The sequence below is a fragment of the Onychostoma macrolepis genome, chromosome 12, assembly GCF_012432095.1.
Source record: "Onychostoma macrolepis isolate SWU-2019 chromosome 12, ASM1243209v1, whole genome shotgun sequence".
NCBI classification, from domain to species: Eukaryota; Metazoa; Chordata; class Actinopteri; order Cypriniformes; family Cyprinidae; genus Onychostoma; species Onychostoma macrolepis.
The window spans coordinates 12497919-12517638 of NC_081166.1; the positions used below are offsets into that span (position 1 = coordinate 12497919).

General features: G+C 38.8%; 2 protein-coding genes across 3 annotated transcripts in view; one reads left to right on the plus strand and one right to left on the minus strand.

Annotated features, from left to right (window-relative positions):
• spata20 (spermatogenesis associated 20) overlaps positions 1-7605 on the minus strand; it is a 52247-nt gene extending 44642 nt beyond the window's left edge. Inside the window, exons 1-5 of one of the 2 annotated variants that reach the window (XM_058793635.1) lie at positions 7315-7605; positions 6660-6797; positions 6149-6213; positions 5896-6050; positions 5664-5807 (exon numbers count right to left, since the gene is read on the minus strand). In XM_058793635.1, the coding sequence (XP_058649618.1) occupies positions 5664-5807; positions 5896-6050; positions 6149-6213; positions 6660-6797; positions 7315-7520 (708 nt within the window). In that variant the 5' untranslated portion in view covers positions 7521-7605. The remainder of the gene's footprint in view (positions 1-5663; positions 5808-5895; positions 6051-6148; positions 6214-6659; positions 6798-7314) is intronic. The other variant, XM_058793634.1, reaches the window with a different exon arrangement.
• Positions 7606-7996: 391 nt separating this feature from the next.
• On the plus strand, positions 7997-18465 carry dhx8 (DEAH (Asp-Glu-Ala-His) box polypeptide 8). The gene is made up of 23 exons (XM_058794082.1): positions 7997-8153; positions 8661-8746; positions 8863-8935; positions 9064-9155; positions 9245-9351; positions 9461-9850; positions 9955-10099; positions 10743-10946; positions 11045-11132; positions 11279-11376; positions 11496-11643; positions 13305-13486; positions 13573-13767; positions 13866-14051; positions 14850-15060; positions 15156-15337; positions 16314-16454; positions 16533-16688; positions 16785-16922; positions 17027-17155; positions 17288-17484; positions 17842-18021; positions 18107-18465. The coding sequence occupies exons 1-23, from the start codon at positions 8045-8047 to the stop codon at positions 18324-18326; spliced, it is 3657 nt and encodes a 1218-aa protein (XP_058650065.1). The 5' UTR covers positions 7997-8044; the 3' UTR covers positions 18327-18465.
• Positions 18466-19720: the final 1255 nt, after the last annotated feature.

Sequence of the window (19720 nt, forward strand, 5' to 3'; positions counted from 1 at the left end):
GGATAGAGTGACCAGACATCCCATTTTCCCGGGAGTCACAGTTTGTTGCCGATTAACTTAAAGTTAGTGAAGTCGGGATAGGCAGAATCGCGCTGATAGAAGTGCTCTCTCTCGCGCACACTCCACTTCTTCAGTCTCATACAGCACGCAATCATTTCTCAGCGCTCAAATACACACACAGCAGTCCTGTGTCTATCGTGTAGAGTCAGAGTATCTCACATAAATACAATCAGTTATGGCTTAAGTGAGTGTAAACAGGTGGGTGAAAACTGAATGTGTGTCAGTATTACATGAATGCCTTCCGTCTTAAAGGGACAGCATTCCTATCCGTGTCATAAATGTTAACCAACAAAAGATGTTAAATAAATGTATAATTAAGTAAAGCTAATGTATCTGAAAAATGAGTTTAATTTGAATCTCTACCAAAAAATGAAAATTTATTCCCGTTTTTCCAAATTCAATACTTGATTCAAATTTTTCATAAGCTTAACTGATTTGGTCTAAAGAGAGAAGAACTGATGCCTATTTTTGTTTGAATACTACATATAAAATAGCTACCAAAATAAATGTTGTTAACTGCACTTTGACTAAAAGTAATGACTAAAAGTTGACAAAAAATACAATTAATTTTCGTTGACTAAAACTAGACTAAAACTATGTAAGACTCAAATGACTAAAATGTGACTAAGACTATTAAGCATTTTCGTCTCAAGATAAAGACTAAGACTAAATCAAAAATGCCTGCCAAAATTAACACTGTTGGACACAGAGCTCTGTGAACAGCCAGCCTCTTTTGCAATGACCTTTGTGTCTTGCCCTCCTTGTGCAACGTGTCAATGGTCATCTTTTGGACAACTGTCAAGTCAGCAATCTTCCCCATGATTGTGTAGCCTACAGAACTAGACTGAGAGACCATTTAAAGGCCCTTGCAGGTGTTTTGAGTTAATTAGCTGATTAGAGTGTGGCACCAGGTGTCTTCAATATTGAACCTTTTCACAATATTCTAATTTTCTGAGATACTGAATTTGGGATTTTCCTTAGTTGTCAGTTATAATCATCAAAATTAAAAGAAATAAACAATTGAAATATATCAGTCTGTGTGTAATGAATGAATATAATATACAAGTTTCATTTTTTGAATGGAATTAGTGAAATAAATCAACTTTTTGATGATATTCTAATTATATGACCAGCACCTGTATATATATATATATATATATATATAATCCTGGACCAAAACCAGTCTTAAGTCACTGGGGTATATTTGTAGCAATAGCCAGAAATACATTGTATGGGTCAAAATTATTGATTTTTCTTTTATCCAAAAATCATTAGGACATTAAGTGAAGATCATCACCCTTATAACTGGTTTTGTGGTCCAGGGTCATAAATATATACACATATATATACACACACACACACATATACACACATATATATATATATATATATATATAGTATCTCACAGAAATGAGTACACCCCTCACATATTTGTAAATATTTTATTATTAGCCATTTTCTCTCCCTGGTGTGTGACTCATTAGTGTTACAAGGTCTCAGGTGTGAATGGGGAGCAGGTGTGTTAAATTTGGTGTTATCGCTCTCACTCTCTCATACTGGTCACTGGAAGTTCAACATGGCACCTCATGGCAAAGAACTCTCTGAGGATCTGAAAAAAAGAACTGTTGCTCTACATAAAGATGGCGTAGGCTACAAGAAGATTGCCAAGACCCTGAAACTGAACTGCAGCACGGTGGCCAAGACCATACAGCGGTTTAACAGGACAGGTTCCACTCAGAACAGGCCTTACCATGGTCGACCAAAGAAGTTGAGTGCACGTGCTCAGCATCATATCCAGAGGTTGTGTTTGGGAAATAGACGTATGAGTGCTGCCAGCATTGCTGCAGAGGTTGAAGGGGTGGGGGGGTCAGCCTGTCAGTGCTCAGACCATACGCCGCACACTGCATCAAATTGGTCTGCATGGCTGTCGTCCCAGAAGGAAGGCTCTTCTAAAGATGATGCACAAGAAAGTCCGCAAACAGTTTGCTGAAGACAAGCAGACTAAGGACATGGATTACTGGAACCATGTCCTGTGGTCTGATGAGATCAAGATAAACTTATTTGGTTCAGATGGTGTCAAGCGTGTGTGTCGGCAACCAGGTGAGGAGTACAAAGACAAGTGTGTCTTGCCTACAGTCAAGCATGGTGGTGGGAGTGTCATGGTCTGGGGCTGCATGAGTGCTGCCGGCACTGGGGAGCTACAGTTCATTGAGGGAACCATGAATGCCAACATGTACTGTGACATACTGAAGCAGAGCATAATCCCCTCCCTTCAGAGACTGGGCCGCAGGGCAGTATTCCAACATGATAACGACCCCAAACACACCTCCAAGACGACCACTGCCTTGCTAAAGAAGCTGAGGGTAAAGGTGATGGACTGGCCAAGTGTGTCTCCAGACCTAAACCCTATTGAGCATCTGTGGGGCATCCTCAAACGGAAGGTGGAGGAGCACAAGGTCTCTAACATCCACCAGCTCCGTAATGTCATCATGGAGGAGTAGAAGAGGACTCCAGTGGCAACCTGTGAAGCTCTGGTGAACTCCATGCCCAAGAGGGTTAAGGCAGTGCTGGAAAATAATGGTGGCCACACAAAATATTGACACACTGGGCCCAATTTGGACATTTTCACTTAGGGGTGTACTCACTTTTGTGTTATTTTGAAGGGACAGCAAATTTACACTGTTATACAAGCTGTACACTCACGACTTTACATTGTAACAAAGTGTAATTTCTTCAGTGTTGTCACATGAAAAGATATAATAAAATATTTACAAACATGTGAGGGGTGTACTCACTTCTGTGAGATACTGTATATTCAAGATATTGCTATATTATTATTATGAAAGGATACATACAGTGGGGCAAAAAAGTATTTAGTCAGCCACCAATTGTGCAAGTTCTCCCACTTAAAAAGATGAGAGAGGCCTGTAATTTTCACCATAGGTATACCTCAACTATGAGAGACAAAATGAGAAATCCAGAAAATCACATTGTAGGATTTTTAAAGAATTAATTGGTAAATTCCTCCGTAAAATAAGTATTTGGTCACCTACAAACAAGCAAGATTTCTGGCTCTCACAGACCTGTAACTTCTTCTTTAAGAGGCTCCTCTGTCCTCCACTCGTTACCTGTATTTATGGCATCTGTTTGAACTCGTTATCAGTATAAAAGACAACTGTCCACAACCTCAAACAATCCAACTCCAAACTCCACCATGGCCAAGACCAAAGAGCTGTCAATGGACACCAGAAACAAAATTGTAGACCTGCACCAGGCTGGGAAGACTGAATCTGCAATAGGTAAGCAGCTTGGTGTGAAGAAATCAACTGTGGGAGCAATTATTAGAAAATGGAAGACATACAAGACCACTGATAATCTCCCTTGATCTGGGGCTCCACGAAGATCTCACCCGTGGGGTCAAAATGATCACAAGAACTGTGAGCAAAATCCCAGAACCACACGGGGGGACCTAGTGAATGACCTGCAGAGAGCTGGGACCAAAGTAACAAAGGCTACCATCAGTAACACACTGCACCGCCAGGGACTCAAATCCTGCAGTGCCAGACGTGTCCCCCTGCTTAAGCCAGTACATGTCCGGGCCCGTCTGAAGTTTGCTAGAGAGCATTTGGATGATCCAGAAGAGGATTGGGAGAATGTCATATGGTCAGATGAAACCAAAATAGAACTTTTTGGTAAAAACTCAACTTGTCGTGTTTGGAGGAGAAAGAATGCTGAGTTGCATCCAAAGAACACCATACCTACTGTTTTCTGCAAAGGGACCAGGATGACTGATCCGTGTAAACGAAAGAATGAATGGGGCCATGTATCGTGAGATTTTGAGTGAAAACCTCCTTCCATCAGCAAGGGCATTGAAGATGAAACGTGGCTGGGTCTTTCAGCATGACAATGATCCCAAACACACCGCCCGGGCAATGAAGGCTTCGTAAGAAGCATTTCAAGGTCCTCAGGGCTCGCAAAATCACTAGCCCGACATCCCGGGGCTATTGTGTTTTCCAGTCGGGCTACCAAAATGTATCACTGCCTGCCCGACGGGCTCCTTAAATACAGATCTCCCGCGGGTCCTTAAAAACTCTGAAAGTGAGTTGTATCAAAATTAAGGCCATAAAAAGTTTTAAATACGTTAAATGGTATAAGAAATGTCTTAATTATAATTTCAAGAGGTCTTACAGTTGGGGACGGAAAGACATGAGTCGCGATACGGCAGGATTAAACTTCAAAAGGCAATGATGTCGTTGAATAAATAATGAGCGCTGCACGTTTCAAGTCAAAACGCGGCGCGGATGTCTTTATGTGAATGTATCTGAAGGTAACCGACTGTCCTCAGAAACGTGTCATTGGCATTTTAATTTCATTTTACCTATAATTCCTGATAAAGCAGCGTTTATGAGCGCAGAGCTGCTTTGTGTACAGCGTTTATATTTCAGTGCTCCTACAGCGCCACCTCATGGCAGAGAATGAATTTGCATTTCCAATAAGCCTTTCTTGCTGTTTATGGTCAGATCAATGCAAATATCAACTCATGTTTTTACACAGCAAACACATAGAGTTGTAAATGAGAAAGAAGTTGATGTGCCTTCTAAAAATCTAAACAATTAAGACAGTAATATTTATATGTTTTAAATTAACATAATAATTTATATGCTTGATTGATCCCTTTTCATAAAAACGGTCTATAGCCTGAAACGCTGTTTTTTTGTTTTTGTGAAAACCTGTATCTGAACTGTAAATCATGTAATTTTATGGCTCAAAACTGTATGTTACCATAGACATTGTCCAACCCCGCTCATTCTGTGTTCATTTTACTTGTGCAGCTCTTAAAATGGGTCATAAATTCTGCAGATACCCTGTAAATAGTGAAATAAAGTTCCTTCCTTCATATTTGTTGATATTTGTGTATTGAAAATATTTTTGATTGACATTTAAACTCCTATCTGATTTTCTATATTTCAAAAACAAATAATAATAATAAAATAAAATAGTAATTTTTTAATTCGGGCTAGTTAAATTAATTTTCGGGCTACCAAAATCTGAAGAGTACCTGTCCGAAGGGCTACCAGGGATTTTGAAATTTTGCGAGCCCTGGTCCTGGAGTGGCCTAGCCAGTCTCCAGATCTTAACCCCATCGAAAATCTTTGGAGGGAGTTGAAAGTCCGTGTTGCCCAGCGACAGCCCCAAAACATTACTGCTCTAGAGCAGATCTGCATGGAGGAATGGGCCAAAATACCAGCAACAGTGTGTGAAAACCTTGTGAAGACTTACAGAAAACGTTTGACCTCTGTCATTGCCAACAAAGGGTATATAACAAAGTATTGAGATGAAATTTTGTTATTGACCAAATACTTATTTTCCACCATAATTTGCAAATTCTTTAAAAATCCTACAATGTGATTTTCTGGATTTTTTTTTCTCATTTTGTCTGTCATAGTTGAGGTATACCTATGATGAAAATTACAGGCCTCTCTCATCTTTTTAAGTGGGAGAACTTGCACAATTGGTGGCTGACTAAATACTTTTTTGCCCCACTGTATATGAAGAAGTGTAAAATATTCCAAAATATAAGAAACTTAAATCTTGGCTCTTACTTGTTCTATAATTCTTAAAAGCACAGTTTTCAGTCCAGGTCTTCTTCCACTGTCTCTGGGTGGGAAGTAAGTGCCACCTATAAATGGCCTGAGATCTGGTGTGAGCCACACGCTCATTGGCCAGCCACCACCGCCACTGGTTGCCTGGGCAGAAAGCATTCAACGTATTTCAATTATACATGACACTTTGTAAGTTATGCCGTCGACAACACACAAATTCTACTGGTCCTACCTGCACAAATGTCATGTAAACTTTGTCCACATCAGGCCTCTCCTCTCTGTCCACCTTTATACAGACAAAGTTCTCACTGAGGATTTTTCCAATCTCCTCATCTTCAAACGATTCCCTCTCCATCACGTGACACCAGTGACAGGTGGAATAACCCACTGTAAGCAATAATAAACAGTAAAGACTGTACTATGTAGGCTTGTGTGTTAAACAACATTAACAAAACATGGATCCAACATGTATTCTTTCAAGTTACCTGAAAGAAAAATGGGCTTGTCTTCACTCTTCGCTTTATCAAAGGCTTCTTGTCCCCAAGCATACCTAGTAAAGAAAAAACACCAGAAAATTATGAAAAAATACTTGGTGAAACAAATCAGGCATTATCTAAACTTGGTTTGTATTTAAGTCAACACCAAATATAGTATAAAATATTGACGTTTTGTATGAGTGAAAGAAATATTTGACAAGACATCACAGTATAATTTATTTGTAATTAAATTTTGTGTAACTCTATTTATATTATTTAAAATATTTGATTTCCATGAATTATTTATTTATTTTGAAGAGAAAATACACTAATACAGGGTACAGGGTATTAATACAAGTTACACTACAGTAATACAGGAGAAATGCAGAGAAGTTATACCAAGAATTGCACATTTTAAGAAGTATTCACAGGGTGCTTATTGTTGACAGTTTCTCCAAAAATGAATAATCTAAACTGACTTTGTGTTTACAGTAAGCCTAAAGATCTCAGAGCCCCTCACCAGTCCACGGGGTTGTGGGCATGTTGTAACAGATAGGACGACTTCTCTTTACTCAGGCGATTGATGTGTTTTGGGGTCTGTAATGTGTCCGGTCCATCACTCCCAGACGCCATGCTGAAGAAAACCACTCCAGAAGACCTAAAACAATCACAGGACATATCTGTGGTGATTGAAATCGATATTGAAAATGCTTTAACTGAGAGCCACTGCTCACAGGGGACCTTAGTAAACAGGGCCCAGAAAATAATAAAAAGAATGGTTTTGCGAACTTTTGAGGTGGCTGTCCAGCTAAGACCAGCTTAAACTGGTCAGAAAACCAGTTTAGGGAAGGATATGCCAGCTTTTATTTGTAAACAAACTTTGGAACAGTAACTAAATAGCAAGCGTTTTTCTGCATATAAACAATGGCTGTGTCTCAAAACTTATTAAGCTGCCTGTCTAGAAAGCATTTTTATATGAATTCAACATTCTTATTTGCCCTAGACAGCATTTTTGGGCATAAGCTTACTATGTTTTGTACATATAATCGTTTTGTAACAAGGTCTCTGTATTAGCTCCAGTGCTAACGAAGCCTGCGCCGTTTTATAATCGGTTGTGTAAGCACGCGATCAGACATGAAGCACTCAGCATGACTGTGTCAGAGGTCAGTGCCTACCTGAAGCTGTCCCAGGACAATCTGGTACTGGCAAGCACTGACTTCTGGCCAAACTGGAGGGCTTGTGGTAGTCCAGAGCACCGGCTGTTATATAAAGTATGAAGACTGTCTTTTCGCAGAAAGGACCCGGTGAAGAGCCTGGCCTGTGCGATGTGTTTGGTGGTGGTTGATGATGTAGACCATGCGAAACCCAGTCTCAGCATCATAGATCCGCACCAAGCTGCCCGTGGTGCGGATTCACGCAGTGCACTGTCACTGGAGTGGCCTGAAACTCATACTTGCTCCGCTAGATGTCGCACTAGATCTGTTATAAACATATCAACAAACCCAAACTTTGGTCTACCTTTAGCATTTTTACCAAACTGATCTCTCACAGTATAATTATTTATTTTAAATTATATTTAGTGGAATTTTAATTAAATTAATGAACTTATAATTGAATGTATTATCTCTATGTATTACTATGTATTATGTATTATAATGTATAGAGAAAATAAATAAAGGGTTATTTTATGAATACCATCGTTAATAGTACGCGAGTTTTAAAATATATAACAGTTAATTTTGCATTTCATTACAGGTTTGGAAATTGGATTTGACCACTTTCAGAACAATTTCTCATTTGACCGTTAGAGGGAGCTTGTAGTGTAACCCGGAATTAGAAGTTACAGGACAAGAGGAAGCGCTGCCACTTTCTTCCGGTAAATTAAACAACAACGTTGCTAAGGACATGGCAGAGATCGGGGAAGATGAGCTCAAAAAGCTCGAATATTTGTCTTTGGTGTCTAAAGTGTGTACCGAACTTGACAACCATTTAGGAATCAACGATAAAGATCTTGGTAAGTTTGTAAATTTAACTTGACCGCGTGTCACGTTGTTGGTAACGTTAGCTGTTTCGTAAATAGTTGGTTAGCCTTTTTCTACCTGTGGAATCAGTGTTTGTATACAAACCATTAATTTGTGTTATTAAATACAATTCAGTCATCCTATTATGTTACACCTTTCGTTTATCTAGAATCCTGTTAACGTTATATATATATTAAAAAAATGGCTGGTTGCTGGCAGTAACGTGGTCGTATTTACTATGTGGGAGAGTTGTATTGCTTGTTGTTTCTTTGAAAAATGTCTTTCTCACTTAGAAATTATTTGAAAACTGTTAAAAGGTTTTAAAACAATTATTAACAATTACTTTAATAAAAGGTATTTTGGCCAAAACTGTGATTGCCACAGTACATTTTGTAAAGGGTCTGGTTAGTAAAGTTGTTTACTGATGTAAAAGACAGAGGCACAATTTTTGTGTGTATGGAAGTCTGTATTAACAATCTGTTGGTTTATGTGTTTTTCAGCTGAGTTTGTAATCAGTCTTGCTGAGAAAAATCCATCCATTGATGGATTTAAGTCAGTGCTGGTTAAAAATGGAGCCGATTTCACAGTAAGTATTTTTAGTAAGTCTCTTCTGTCAAAAATTTGTTCCTTCAAATTTGTGTTGTGATTTTACATTTGCAGTTTTAGAAATATCTAACCCGCCATGTCATTTCTGTCCTTTAGGATTCACTCGTCAGCAATTTGCTTCGTCTCATTCAAACCATGCGTCCTCCTGCAAAAGCATCTACCAGTAAAGGTAAGGGCATTCAGGGTCTTATAGAATAGCAGTCAGTTTTGATTGTAGCATCTTCAGGCCAAGCGTCTGTTTAGTTTTTTTTCCATATCTCCTGATGATACTTTTCTTATGTGATCTTTATTGCACAGCCTCTCATGCTGTGGCTAAGCCAAAGAGTGAAAAGGACAAGCTGAAAGATCTGTTTCCAGCTCTGTGCAGACCTGACAATCCTAATACTAGGGTAATTCTATATATACGTTCTTTATATAAATAACTATAATGTGTTTTTAATCAACAGTAATCATAAACTATATCTGCTCTTCTAATTAGAGTATGCTGGATGAGAATGATGTGAAAGTTGCTGCTGATGCCATGAAAGAGTTGGAGATGTTTATGCCCAGTGTTAGTGGTACAGAACCTAGCAGCAGTAAACACAGGTGAGGAACTTCTGTAACATAAAATAGATGCCATTAAACTTGATGCTGCAGTGATTGCCCCGCTGCATCATGTTGTTGCATTTTAACGTGTATGTTTCATCCGTCTTAGATCTGAAAGCAGCAGTAAGAAGAAGCGGAGGAGCAGAAGTCGCAGTCGGAGCAGAGATAGAGATAGGGACAGAGACAGGGACAGGGACAGGGATAGGGACAGAGACAGACGGAGACGCCATCGCTCTCGCTCCCGTTCCAGATCTCGCTCTAATGAGAGAGACAGAAGGAAGCGCAGGAGCCGCTGGCACTCTCGCAGCAGGTCCAGGAGTCCTGCACGGGGAGACCGAGACCGAGACAAAGACAAAGACAAAGACAAAGGCTCAGACCGCTGGAAGGACAAGCATGTGGACCGGCCCCCTCCAGAGGAGCCATCTGTGGGGGATATCTACAACGGCAAAGTCACCAGTATTATGCAGTTTGGCTGCTTTGTGCAGTTGGAAGGCCTTAGGTATGTTTTAGATGTAGTAAATCTACTTTTAAGGCTATTGTATTCAAAGTGAGTGCATATGATATGATATTAAACCATTTCTCTTTAATCTTTCTTTCATAAAGAAAACGCTGGGAAGGCTTGGTCCATATTTCTGAGCTCAGGAGAGAAGGTCGGGTAGCAAATGTGGCAGATGTGGTCAGCAAAGGTCAAAGGGTCAAAGTCAAGGTGTTGTCCTTCACTGGATCCAAAACAAGTCTCAGTATGAAGGTGAGGTAGCTGTGTCTTAATGAAAGCCATGAGAGAGAACAGACAAAACTGCCAATGGTCCAAAAGTCACCACTTTAGAGAACAGTTCAAATTAGCATATTTCAATCTCTACATTTTATTTACAGATTTGTTAAATTCTTAAAAATAAAACAAAGATTAATAATCATTTTAAGATTCTGCATACTGAGATTCTGCCACTTAACATAAATATAATTTTTATTTTTAATCTGGTAAATTTTAATATTAATTCTAGTGATCATAGTAGTAGTAGTAGTAGTAATAATAATAATAATTATTATTATTATAATTTTATTGTAGTATTCTATATTTTATTACTGTAATATACACAAATTTAGATGTATATTGTAATTTTAATGATAATAATGTTAGTAATAATTACTATTGCCATTATCATAACTTTTATTAATATTATTTAATTGCCTTGTATTATTGTTATTATTATTTTAAGCACTTTCACCCAGACTCTTATACAACACTTCTATACATTAATTATTTGACTAGAAATTTAGCTTATATCTTCCATATATGAAAGACATTTTGTGCTCAGCTTGTATTATATATTGACTGATCACTGTGCATTATATGTGGGCTGATTTTTGTTGGGTTGTCTTTCTTTTACAAGGACGTTGACCAGGATACTGGTGAAGACCTGAACCCTAACAGGAGGAGAAATGTGGGTGGAGAAGGTCAGGAAGAAACGGCCATGAGGAATCCTGACAGACCTACAAACCTGAACCTGGGCCATGCTCCAGAGGTAGAGGATGACACATTGGAACGCAAAAGACTCACCAAGATCTCTGATCCGGAGAAGTGGGAAATCAAACAGGTGCATTGCCATCTATAATGTGAAATTTAAATTTATTTATTTTTATAACATTTATTACTTATGTTCATATTTTAACATTTTGATCTGTCTGTTCTTAGATGATTGCTGCCAATGTGTTGTCTAAGGAGGAATTCCCAGACTTTGATGAAGAGACAGGAATTCTGCCTAAAGTAGATGATGAGGAAGGTATGAGTTGGATTAACCTTTGTTTAACTCTATTTTTACCATACCAATAAATAAAATCCAGCTTCCCATTTCCCATTTTTATTGAAAACCTCTAGCTGCCTGAGCAGCCACCTCAAATTTTGTCTGTGTTGTGGTTTGTCTGTCAGATGAGGACTTGGAGATTGAGCTGGTGGAAGAGGAACCTCCATTCCTGAGGGGACACACCAAACAGAGCATGGACATGAGTCCTGTCAAGATTGTCAAGGTAGGTCAAACCACCTGTACTCTCACTCTACAGCAACTTAGGAAGCAAAGCTATTGGTTTCACGAATCTGGACATAATCTGTGATTTTTACACTTGCATATGTTCTGTTTTTCTGGCAGAACCCCGATGGATCTCTCTCCCAAGCAGCCATGATGCAGAGTGCCCTGGCCAAAGAGCGACGGGAGGTGAAACAGGCCCAACGGGAGGCTGAAATGGACTCGATCCCCATGGGCCTAAACAAACACTGGGTGGACCCACTGCCTGACGGTAAGACATTCAAACTTCATCCTAGCTTCATCTGAATAAGGAATGATGTCAAAATGTATTTCTGCTCTGAAAAGTGCAATAGAATACCACTTCGTCACACTTCCTACTAGTGTTGTCAAAAGACCCGGTACTTCGGTACCAAGTCAGTACTAAAAAAATGAAAACGTCACGGTACCAGGTTTTTTTTAAGTACCCGGTCAACCCGGTTCTTGACGCGTACGGCCTATGATTTCCGCGATGCAGAAAACGCAGGACGGAATCTCGGAATCCAGTTATAAAAACTGAATTTACAGTTTAGCACGGAATGTCACGGAATTTGTCAAAGTTTGGATGAATTAATAAAAAGTAGGTCATTACACTTAAATCAAATCGCGACGTGGACTAGTATCTGTAAATATTAAGCCGCAAAAGTCGGTTCAGATATGAATCCCGCATGTTCTTTGAGTCTCTGTGTGAATGACTGAATGGCAGAGACGTGCGTTTTTCTTTCTTTTTTTTTTTTTTACTATATACACTGAAGCGTGCGTGACGCTCGCAGTGATTTCATCATCTGCCGTCTCAATGAAGACATAAATACATAAACAACATCTACAGAACTGCTCTGAGTGTCACTTCACGAGCATTTTACCGTTTCATTTGAGTAAAATCAGCGTTATATCATATAGCTACACACAGAAATTTAAAGGTATTCACGGCAACCCGTGAATGAAAAAAATTTATATTTATTTTTAAAGAAATAAATCACACGATATTTCTTCCATATTTTAATTTTAATAGTAAGTCCCCTTTATTTACCAAAAAAATTAAATGTGTTTAAATTTCATTAATTAGACGACAAATTAAATTTGGGTGAAACTTTACTGTTTACTGTTTTTCATACTTTTATTACTTGCAGGAAAAACTTGAAACACAATTTAAATAAGTATAAAGAATGGCATTGATTTTTGTACATTTTATTTTTGTTTGACTTTATTATTAAAAATAGTGTGTTTTTTAATTAGCATGTGGTACCGAGAACCGTGGATTTTCACTTGTATCGGTACCGAATACTGAAATTTTTGTACCGTAACAACACTACTTCCTACTCTAATGCAGGTGTAAGATGTCCTGTAAACTTGGCAGCATAGTTGATAATGATAAATATTACTTTGCATCAACAAGTCAAACTTTCACAAATTATTTTATGGTCAGAATTCTGAGATATCAAACAGGAATATCACACATCTGACTTTCATTAGAATGCTTTAGGACTCAACCTCCATGGAGTAGTAGTAACATTTGAAGACTAAAATGAAAACCAGTCTGATTAAGTATATAGTGAAGTAGGATTGTGTGAGTAAAGTGAGTAAACGGAAGTTTTGCAGTCCGTGGCCTCCAGTTAAAAAAAAAAGATCAAGTGGTTATGTAATATGAAAGACACTGATAATTCCAGATAAACTTCCTTCCTATTTGTCCATACTGGGGTTTAGGGAGTTCTCTGATAGGGAGATCTGATTTCCTGAGCTCTGCTGTTGTGGCAGATGGTAGCTGGTCTGCACATAACAAGCCTATCTCTGATGCTTGTATGCCCCCTGGCTTTGTATGTGCTCAAGTCTGTTATCATGTTTGTGCATCTCTAATAAATGCTTTTTTCTGTCTTCACACGCTGACCATCCATACAGCTGACGGCAGGCAGATAGCTGCCAACATGAGGGGCATAGGTATGATGCCCAACGACATCCCAGAATGGAAGAAACACGCCTTTGGTGGCAACAAGGCCTCCTATGGAAAAAAGACTCAACTTTCCATCCTAGAGCAAAGAGAGAGTCTTCCCATCTACAAGCTGAAAGAGCAGCTCATTCAGGTGAGACTTGATCTGATATGTATTTTCATCCTGAGCTAGATTTCAGATTAGTTATGTTCATAGATTCAACCATTGTGTCTTTACAGGCTGTCCATGACAACCAGATCCTAATTGTGATCGGTGAGACGGGCTCAGGAAAGACCACTCAGATCACTCAGTACCTGGCTGAGGCTGGATACACCACACGGGGGAAGATCGGGTGCACACAACCCAGAAGAGTGGCAGCCATGTCTGTGGCTAAAAGAGTGTCAGAGGAGTACGGTTGCTGTTTAGGTCAAGAGGTATATGCTTGCTTATATTAATTTCCACAACATTGGCAACAATGATCTAACATTTGAGCATAGCAGTTTAAAACGGATCTCTGTCTGTGTCTTTGCAGGTTGGCTACACCATCCGTTTTGAGGACTGCACAAGTCCTGAGACTGTCATTAAGTACATGACGGACGGTATGCTGTTAAGAGAGTGTCTGATTGACCCTGATCTGGGCCAGTATGCCATCATTATGTTGGATGAGGCCCATGAGAGAACCATTCACACAGATGTGCTCTTTGGCCTGCTCAAGAAGGTACGGTTCAGAGGCTTTGTTCACAAAATCAATGTGTCCAGCTCAATAAAGATTTTATTTTATGTATTAATTTATTTGAAAAATTGTTTTTAATTTAGCAAGGACACTATAAATTGTGATAGTAAAGACTTTTGCATTGTTACAATTAATTTCTATCTCAAATAAATGCTGTTATATTGAACTTTCTCTTAATCAAATAATCCTAGGGGGAAAAAAAATGTATTACAGTTTTCACAAAAAGAAAATAAATTTTACTTGAGCGCCAAATCTTCATCATATAAAATTTCTGGAGGATCATGTGACACTGAAGACTGAAGTAACATCAAAGGAACACATTACATATTAAAATAGAAAACCTTTATTTTAGATTGTAGTAATATTTTACATTACTGTTTTTTTTTGTTTAGTTTTTTTAAAGTATTTTTAATCATAAAAAGCAGCCTTGGTGTAATTAAAACGCCTTTTTAATAGTTTATATATATAAACTATATATATAAATTTATATTATAATATTAATAGCTTATATTATAAATATATTATTTAAAAGATTACAATTATTAAGAATTTATTTTTTTTTTTTTACTTTTTAAAGTAAACAACAAACAACTTCAATTGATAAAGTAAAAATGAGGCATGCAAGATCTATTCTTAAAGAGTTTGAACCTGTTTTAAACACGGTTGCTTTCTACTCTTGAAAAACAGGGCAAAAACGTTTGAAAGTGACAAACTTAGGTGCTTAGATTGGTCCGCCTCTTTTGAGGCATATGTGTAATAGTGTCTTGTTTTTGTATTATTTAGACTGTACAGAAGCGAACTGACATGAAGCTCATCGTGACATCTGCTACGCTGGACGCTGTGAAATTCTCACAGTACTTTTATGAAGCACCTATTTTTACTATTCCTGGTCGTACATATCCAGTGGAGGTTTTGTACACTAAAGAACCTGAGACTGACTATCTGGATGCCAGTCTGATCACAGTCATGCAGATTCACCTCACTGAGCCTCCAGGTAACTTTTTGCGCACATAGTTGTTCACAGAAAAACTAGTTCTTTCCAGAAAAATGGAAAATGAGCTTCCTGTAATTAAGTTATTTAATGTGCAGGTGACATCTTGGTGTTCCTGACGGGTCAGGAGGAGATCGACACTGCCTGTGAGATCCTGTACGAACGAATGAAATCACTTGGTCCTGATGTCCCAGAGCTGATCATCCTCCCAGTATACTCTGCCCTGCCCAGTGAAATGCAAACCAGGATCTTTGACCCAGCACCACCTGGAAGTAGAAAGGTACCATTCATTGCTTTCTATGGTCTGACACGGAGATGTAAACTCGAGTCGCACTTAAGCCGCATAAATAAAGACTTGGGACTTGACTTGGACTCGTGAGTCATTTGGTATGGGAGTTTATATGAATGTATCTCTGAGCGGAACTGGCTGTCTTCAGAAAAGTTTAGATGGTGTTTTCTTTTCATCTTGCCTCTGTATAATGCATATTAAAGTAGTGTTCATAACCTCAGCGCTGTTTTGTTTACAGCGGCAACCGAGGAAACAATGTTTAATTGCTGTTCAAGCGTCACCTGCTGGCAGAGAGTGAATCTGTGTTCTAATTCAGCCTGTCTGCTGTTTTGTTTCATGCAGATGTTTTATGTAGAATAGTTTCACAAAACTAAAGTCAGACCATTTTGTTTTTGCTTCAAATTTCGAAATTATACATTCCAATTTAGATTAAAAACTGCTCATGCTGCATGTATGCAGCCTCTTTCTTTGGATTGTGTTGTGTTTAAAACACAGTGGTTGCCTCTAATTTTAATTTGAAAAAGAGTACAAAGCCTTAGTTTGTTTATGAGATCTTTCATTTGTGTTATTCATTTGATTGATTGGTTTGTTTTAAAATTTCAATTTAGTTTTGTTGTTTGACATATTTCAATTTTACAAAGAAATGTGCAGCGTTTTGTCTGACAATTAATAAATGGACACCTTTTCATTTCTAAGTTTTTTTTTTTTTTTTTTTTGAGAAAATCATATTGTGAAATCAGTATTTCAAAACTGATTTAGCCTCAACTAGCTGAAAGAACTGCTGCTAATAAATAGAACAAAGTCTTGAGACGTGACTTGGACTCCAATTTAAAGACTTGAGACGTGACTTGGACTTGGACCTCAGAGACTTGTGAACATGTCTGGTCTGACATATCAGAACATCTCTTCTTGAAAATGTGGATCACTGATACCTTAACAAATATTCTGCTTTTTTTATTTTTTTTAGGTGGTCATTGCTACTAACATCGCAGAGACTTCTTTGACAATTGATGGGATCTACTATGTGGTGGATCCAGGTTTTGTCAAGCAGAAGGTTTATAACTCCAAAACTGGCATTGATCAGCTAGTGGTTACCCCCATCTCCCAGGTAACATCCATTCCTAATGACCCAAACTACATTCTGTATACATGCAAGTCTCCTAAACAGCATTCTTGTGGTCTGTAGGCTCAGGCTAAGCAGCGAGCGGGCAGAGCAGGTAGAACAGGCCCTGGGAAGTGCTACAGACTCTACACAGAACGTGCCTACAGAGATGAGATGCTCACCACCAACGTACCTGAGATTCAGAGAACTAACTTGGCCAGCACTGTACTATCTCTAAAGGTACAATTCAACAGTTCTAATGTCAAGTCATTTTGGGACAATATTAAAATGCTGGCATGTGCAAATAAGCTGATAATTTTCTTTTCCTCTAATCAGGCAATGGGCATCAATGACCTGTTGTCATTTGATTTCATGGATGCTCCGCCCATGGAGACGCTCATCACAGCCATGGAGCAGCTATACACTCTGGGAGCGTTGGATGATGAAGGCTTGCTTACACGCCTCGGTCGTAGAGTAAGTTTGCATGTGTCTATTTTAGTACGGTTTTCAACGGATTTGATTGTAGCTGCTCAGTTTTCAAAATGAAGTATTAAGTTTCTTGTCACTGTTCCTATCAGATGGCTGAGTTTCCTCTAGAGCCCATGCTTTGTAAGATGTTGATCATGTCCGTCCATCTTGGCTGCAGCGAAGAGATGCTGACCATTGTGTCCATGCTTTCAGTACAGAATGTCTTCTACAGACCAAAGGTACTCATTTGGCCCACACACATTAACACATCCATGAATGGTCAAGGAACAGTTACATCATCACATAGAGTTTTAGGTATCCTAGCAGACTGATCCTAAAGATAGTAATCATGATTTCACTCTAAATCTCAGGACAAGCAAGCTCTGGCAGACCAGAAGAAGGCTAAGTTTCACCAGCCTGAGGGGGACCACCTGACTTTGTTGGCTGTCTACAACTCCTGGAAGAACAACAAGTTTTCCAACCCCTGGTGCTACGAAAACTTCATCCAGGCGCGATCTCTCAGGCGTGCGCAGGATATCCGCAAACAGATGCTGGGCATCATGGACAGGTGAGGGGTTGAGAATAACAGTAACTTTATATGACTTCCTTCATTTGTATTACACAACCTAAGCCTTGAGGCCTGTTCACACTAAGAGCAATAACTATAAAGATAAGTATGAACTGCGGTTATGTTGTCGCTGCTTTGCTCAAGCTCTTTAAAGTTGAGTGGATTCCGATTGGCTAGATGTTTTTTTGGAAGTGATTCCATTGATGTCATTCCTTTTTGTCATTATTATTGTTGTTGTGGTGTGAACATCCCTATTGTCATAGAATTAGAATGATTTTTAAAATGTATTGTTATAGTTATCATCCTTGGTGTGAACGGGCCTTTACACTCCATAATTACATATTTTTCTCTCTTCAGACACAAGTTGGATGTGGTATCATGTGGTAAAGCCACAGTACGTGTACAGAAGGCCATCTGCAGTGGTTTCTTCCGAAACGCAGGCAAAAAGGACCCTCAAGAAGGTTACAGGACCCTCATAGACCAGCAGGTGGTCTACATCCACCCCTCCAGTGCGTTGTTCAATCGCCAACCAGAATGGTATGTTTGCAAAAAGCGATTAACAACACGACTGGTATTCATGCTGCTTGTACTAAAGCTAGTTTTACTGCGTTCTTCTCCCCAGGGTGGTGTACCATGAGCTTGTGCTGACCACCAAGGAGTACATGAGGGAGGTGACCACCATTGACCCGAGATGGCTTGTAGAATTTGCGCCAGCTTTCTTTAAAGTCTCTGATCCCACACGCCTCAGCAAACAGAAGAAACAGCAGCGGTTGGAGCCCCTCTACAACCGATACGAGGAACCAAATGCTTGGAGAATATCCAGAGCCTTCAGACGACGCTAGAACCTTCACACAAGGTCCTCATAGACTGCGAATGTCCCATACTGCTGCTGAACAAAACATTGAGTTTTTGGTGTTGGCAGAGTGGAGGAGAACATGGACAGAAGCTAAAAATGTGTGTAAAAAAAACCTGAGGTGTCCTATTTTTTTTTTTTCTTTTCTTTTTTTTTTTTAAGATAAGATCCTTTCCACTACTGTTATCAGCATGTTTGAATTTAAAGATGTTCCCTCAAAAATTAAAGCTAGCCTGATTTCCCTACCTTTTGTATTTATAAAAAAAAAATACAAAAACCAGAGGGATCAAAATATGAAATTAAATTATCTGGGTTATTAAACCCTGTGTTGGATGCCAAATCCAGTTAATTTGACTTTTTTTGAACAAGCTATCCCTTTAACATAACAAATCAGTTATTTGCATTTGTATAGTGCAGCTCTTTTTTTTTTTGTCCAGATTCTCCGGAACGGCCCATTTGTGTCGTAGAATGTGTGGACAACACATCCGTCTGGTCAGTGGATGTTGATTACTGTGCTGAGAGGGAAAGGGTTTTCATTAATTCAGTTAGTTCCTCTGTGGTGGTCTGGTCATGTATAATTGAACAGGATGTTAAATCACTTTCACTATCACACACAGATCTCATCCTTATTTGGGACCTCTCTTCTGTTTTAATGTTTAAATTACCAACTCCGAACAGGATCAGTGCATTGGACCACAGTGGAGATTTTGTATTATAGCTCTTTTATTAGAGGAAGTGATGGGGGATGGAAATGTCCAGCAGTTTTTGATATTGTTACAGCTTATGTTCTGTCATATCTTGGAGTCATTTTGACATCAACTTAAATTAAAATGTCTTTTAAAAAGTCCCTCTTTTGAGTGGTTTCTTTTTCTTTACTTTAGAAAAGCGTATATTGCAGTTGAACTATATATCTACGTTTTAAAAATAAGAACGGAAGTCCAGAGTGCGAAAGATGAACTTGGAGCGGTTCATGAGGTCCTAACTATTTCTCACTTGTCAACAACGGATTACACAGTCAGATGAAAAATAAAAACTCAAAGATGTGACGACACCAAAAATGAGAAGAGTTAACATAAGTTTGAAAGTGTTAATTCGGGTTTGTAGCTGGAGGGAGCTGAGAGCTTGCTACGCTTTCTTTCTTTCTTTTTCTTTTTTTTTTTTGACAGGTAAAAATAATTTTGAAAGACAATATATAACTCGTTGGCCTTCGGAGACCTTTCTCACAGAACACGTTTTTGTATTGATAAACGCGGGACTCGGGCAGTGGAACGGTTAAAAAAGCGCAAAATCTCAAGAGTGTGTGAACGTTTTTAGAACACTGCTCCGAAAGACTTCAGCACATGTTTAGAAAAATGGAAAAGCAGCATAGTGTTACAAAAAACG

Excerpts from the sequence above, each read along its gene's own strand:
- dhx8 (XM_058794082.1), top strand. The coding sequence starts at position 8,045 with ATGGCAGAGATCGGGGAAGATGAGCTCAAAAAGCTCGAATATTTGTCT. Across the intron at positions 14,052-14,849 it reads TCTTTGGCCTGCTCAAGAAG|ACTGTACAGAAGCGAACTGA; the intron begins GTACGGTTCAGA and ends TGTATTATTTAG. Across the intron at positions 16,923-17,026 it reads TTACACGCCTCGGTCGTAGA|ATGGCTGAGTTTCCTCTAGA; the intron begins GTAAGTTTGCAT and ends TGTTCCTATCAG.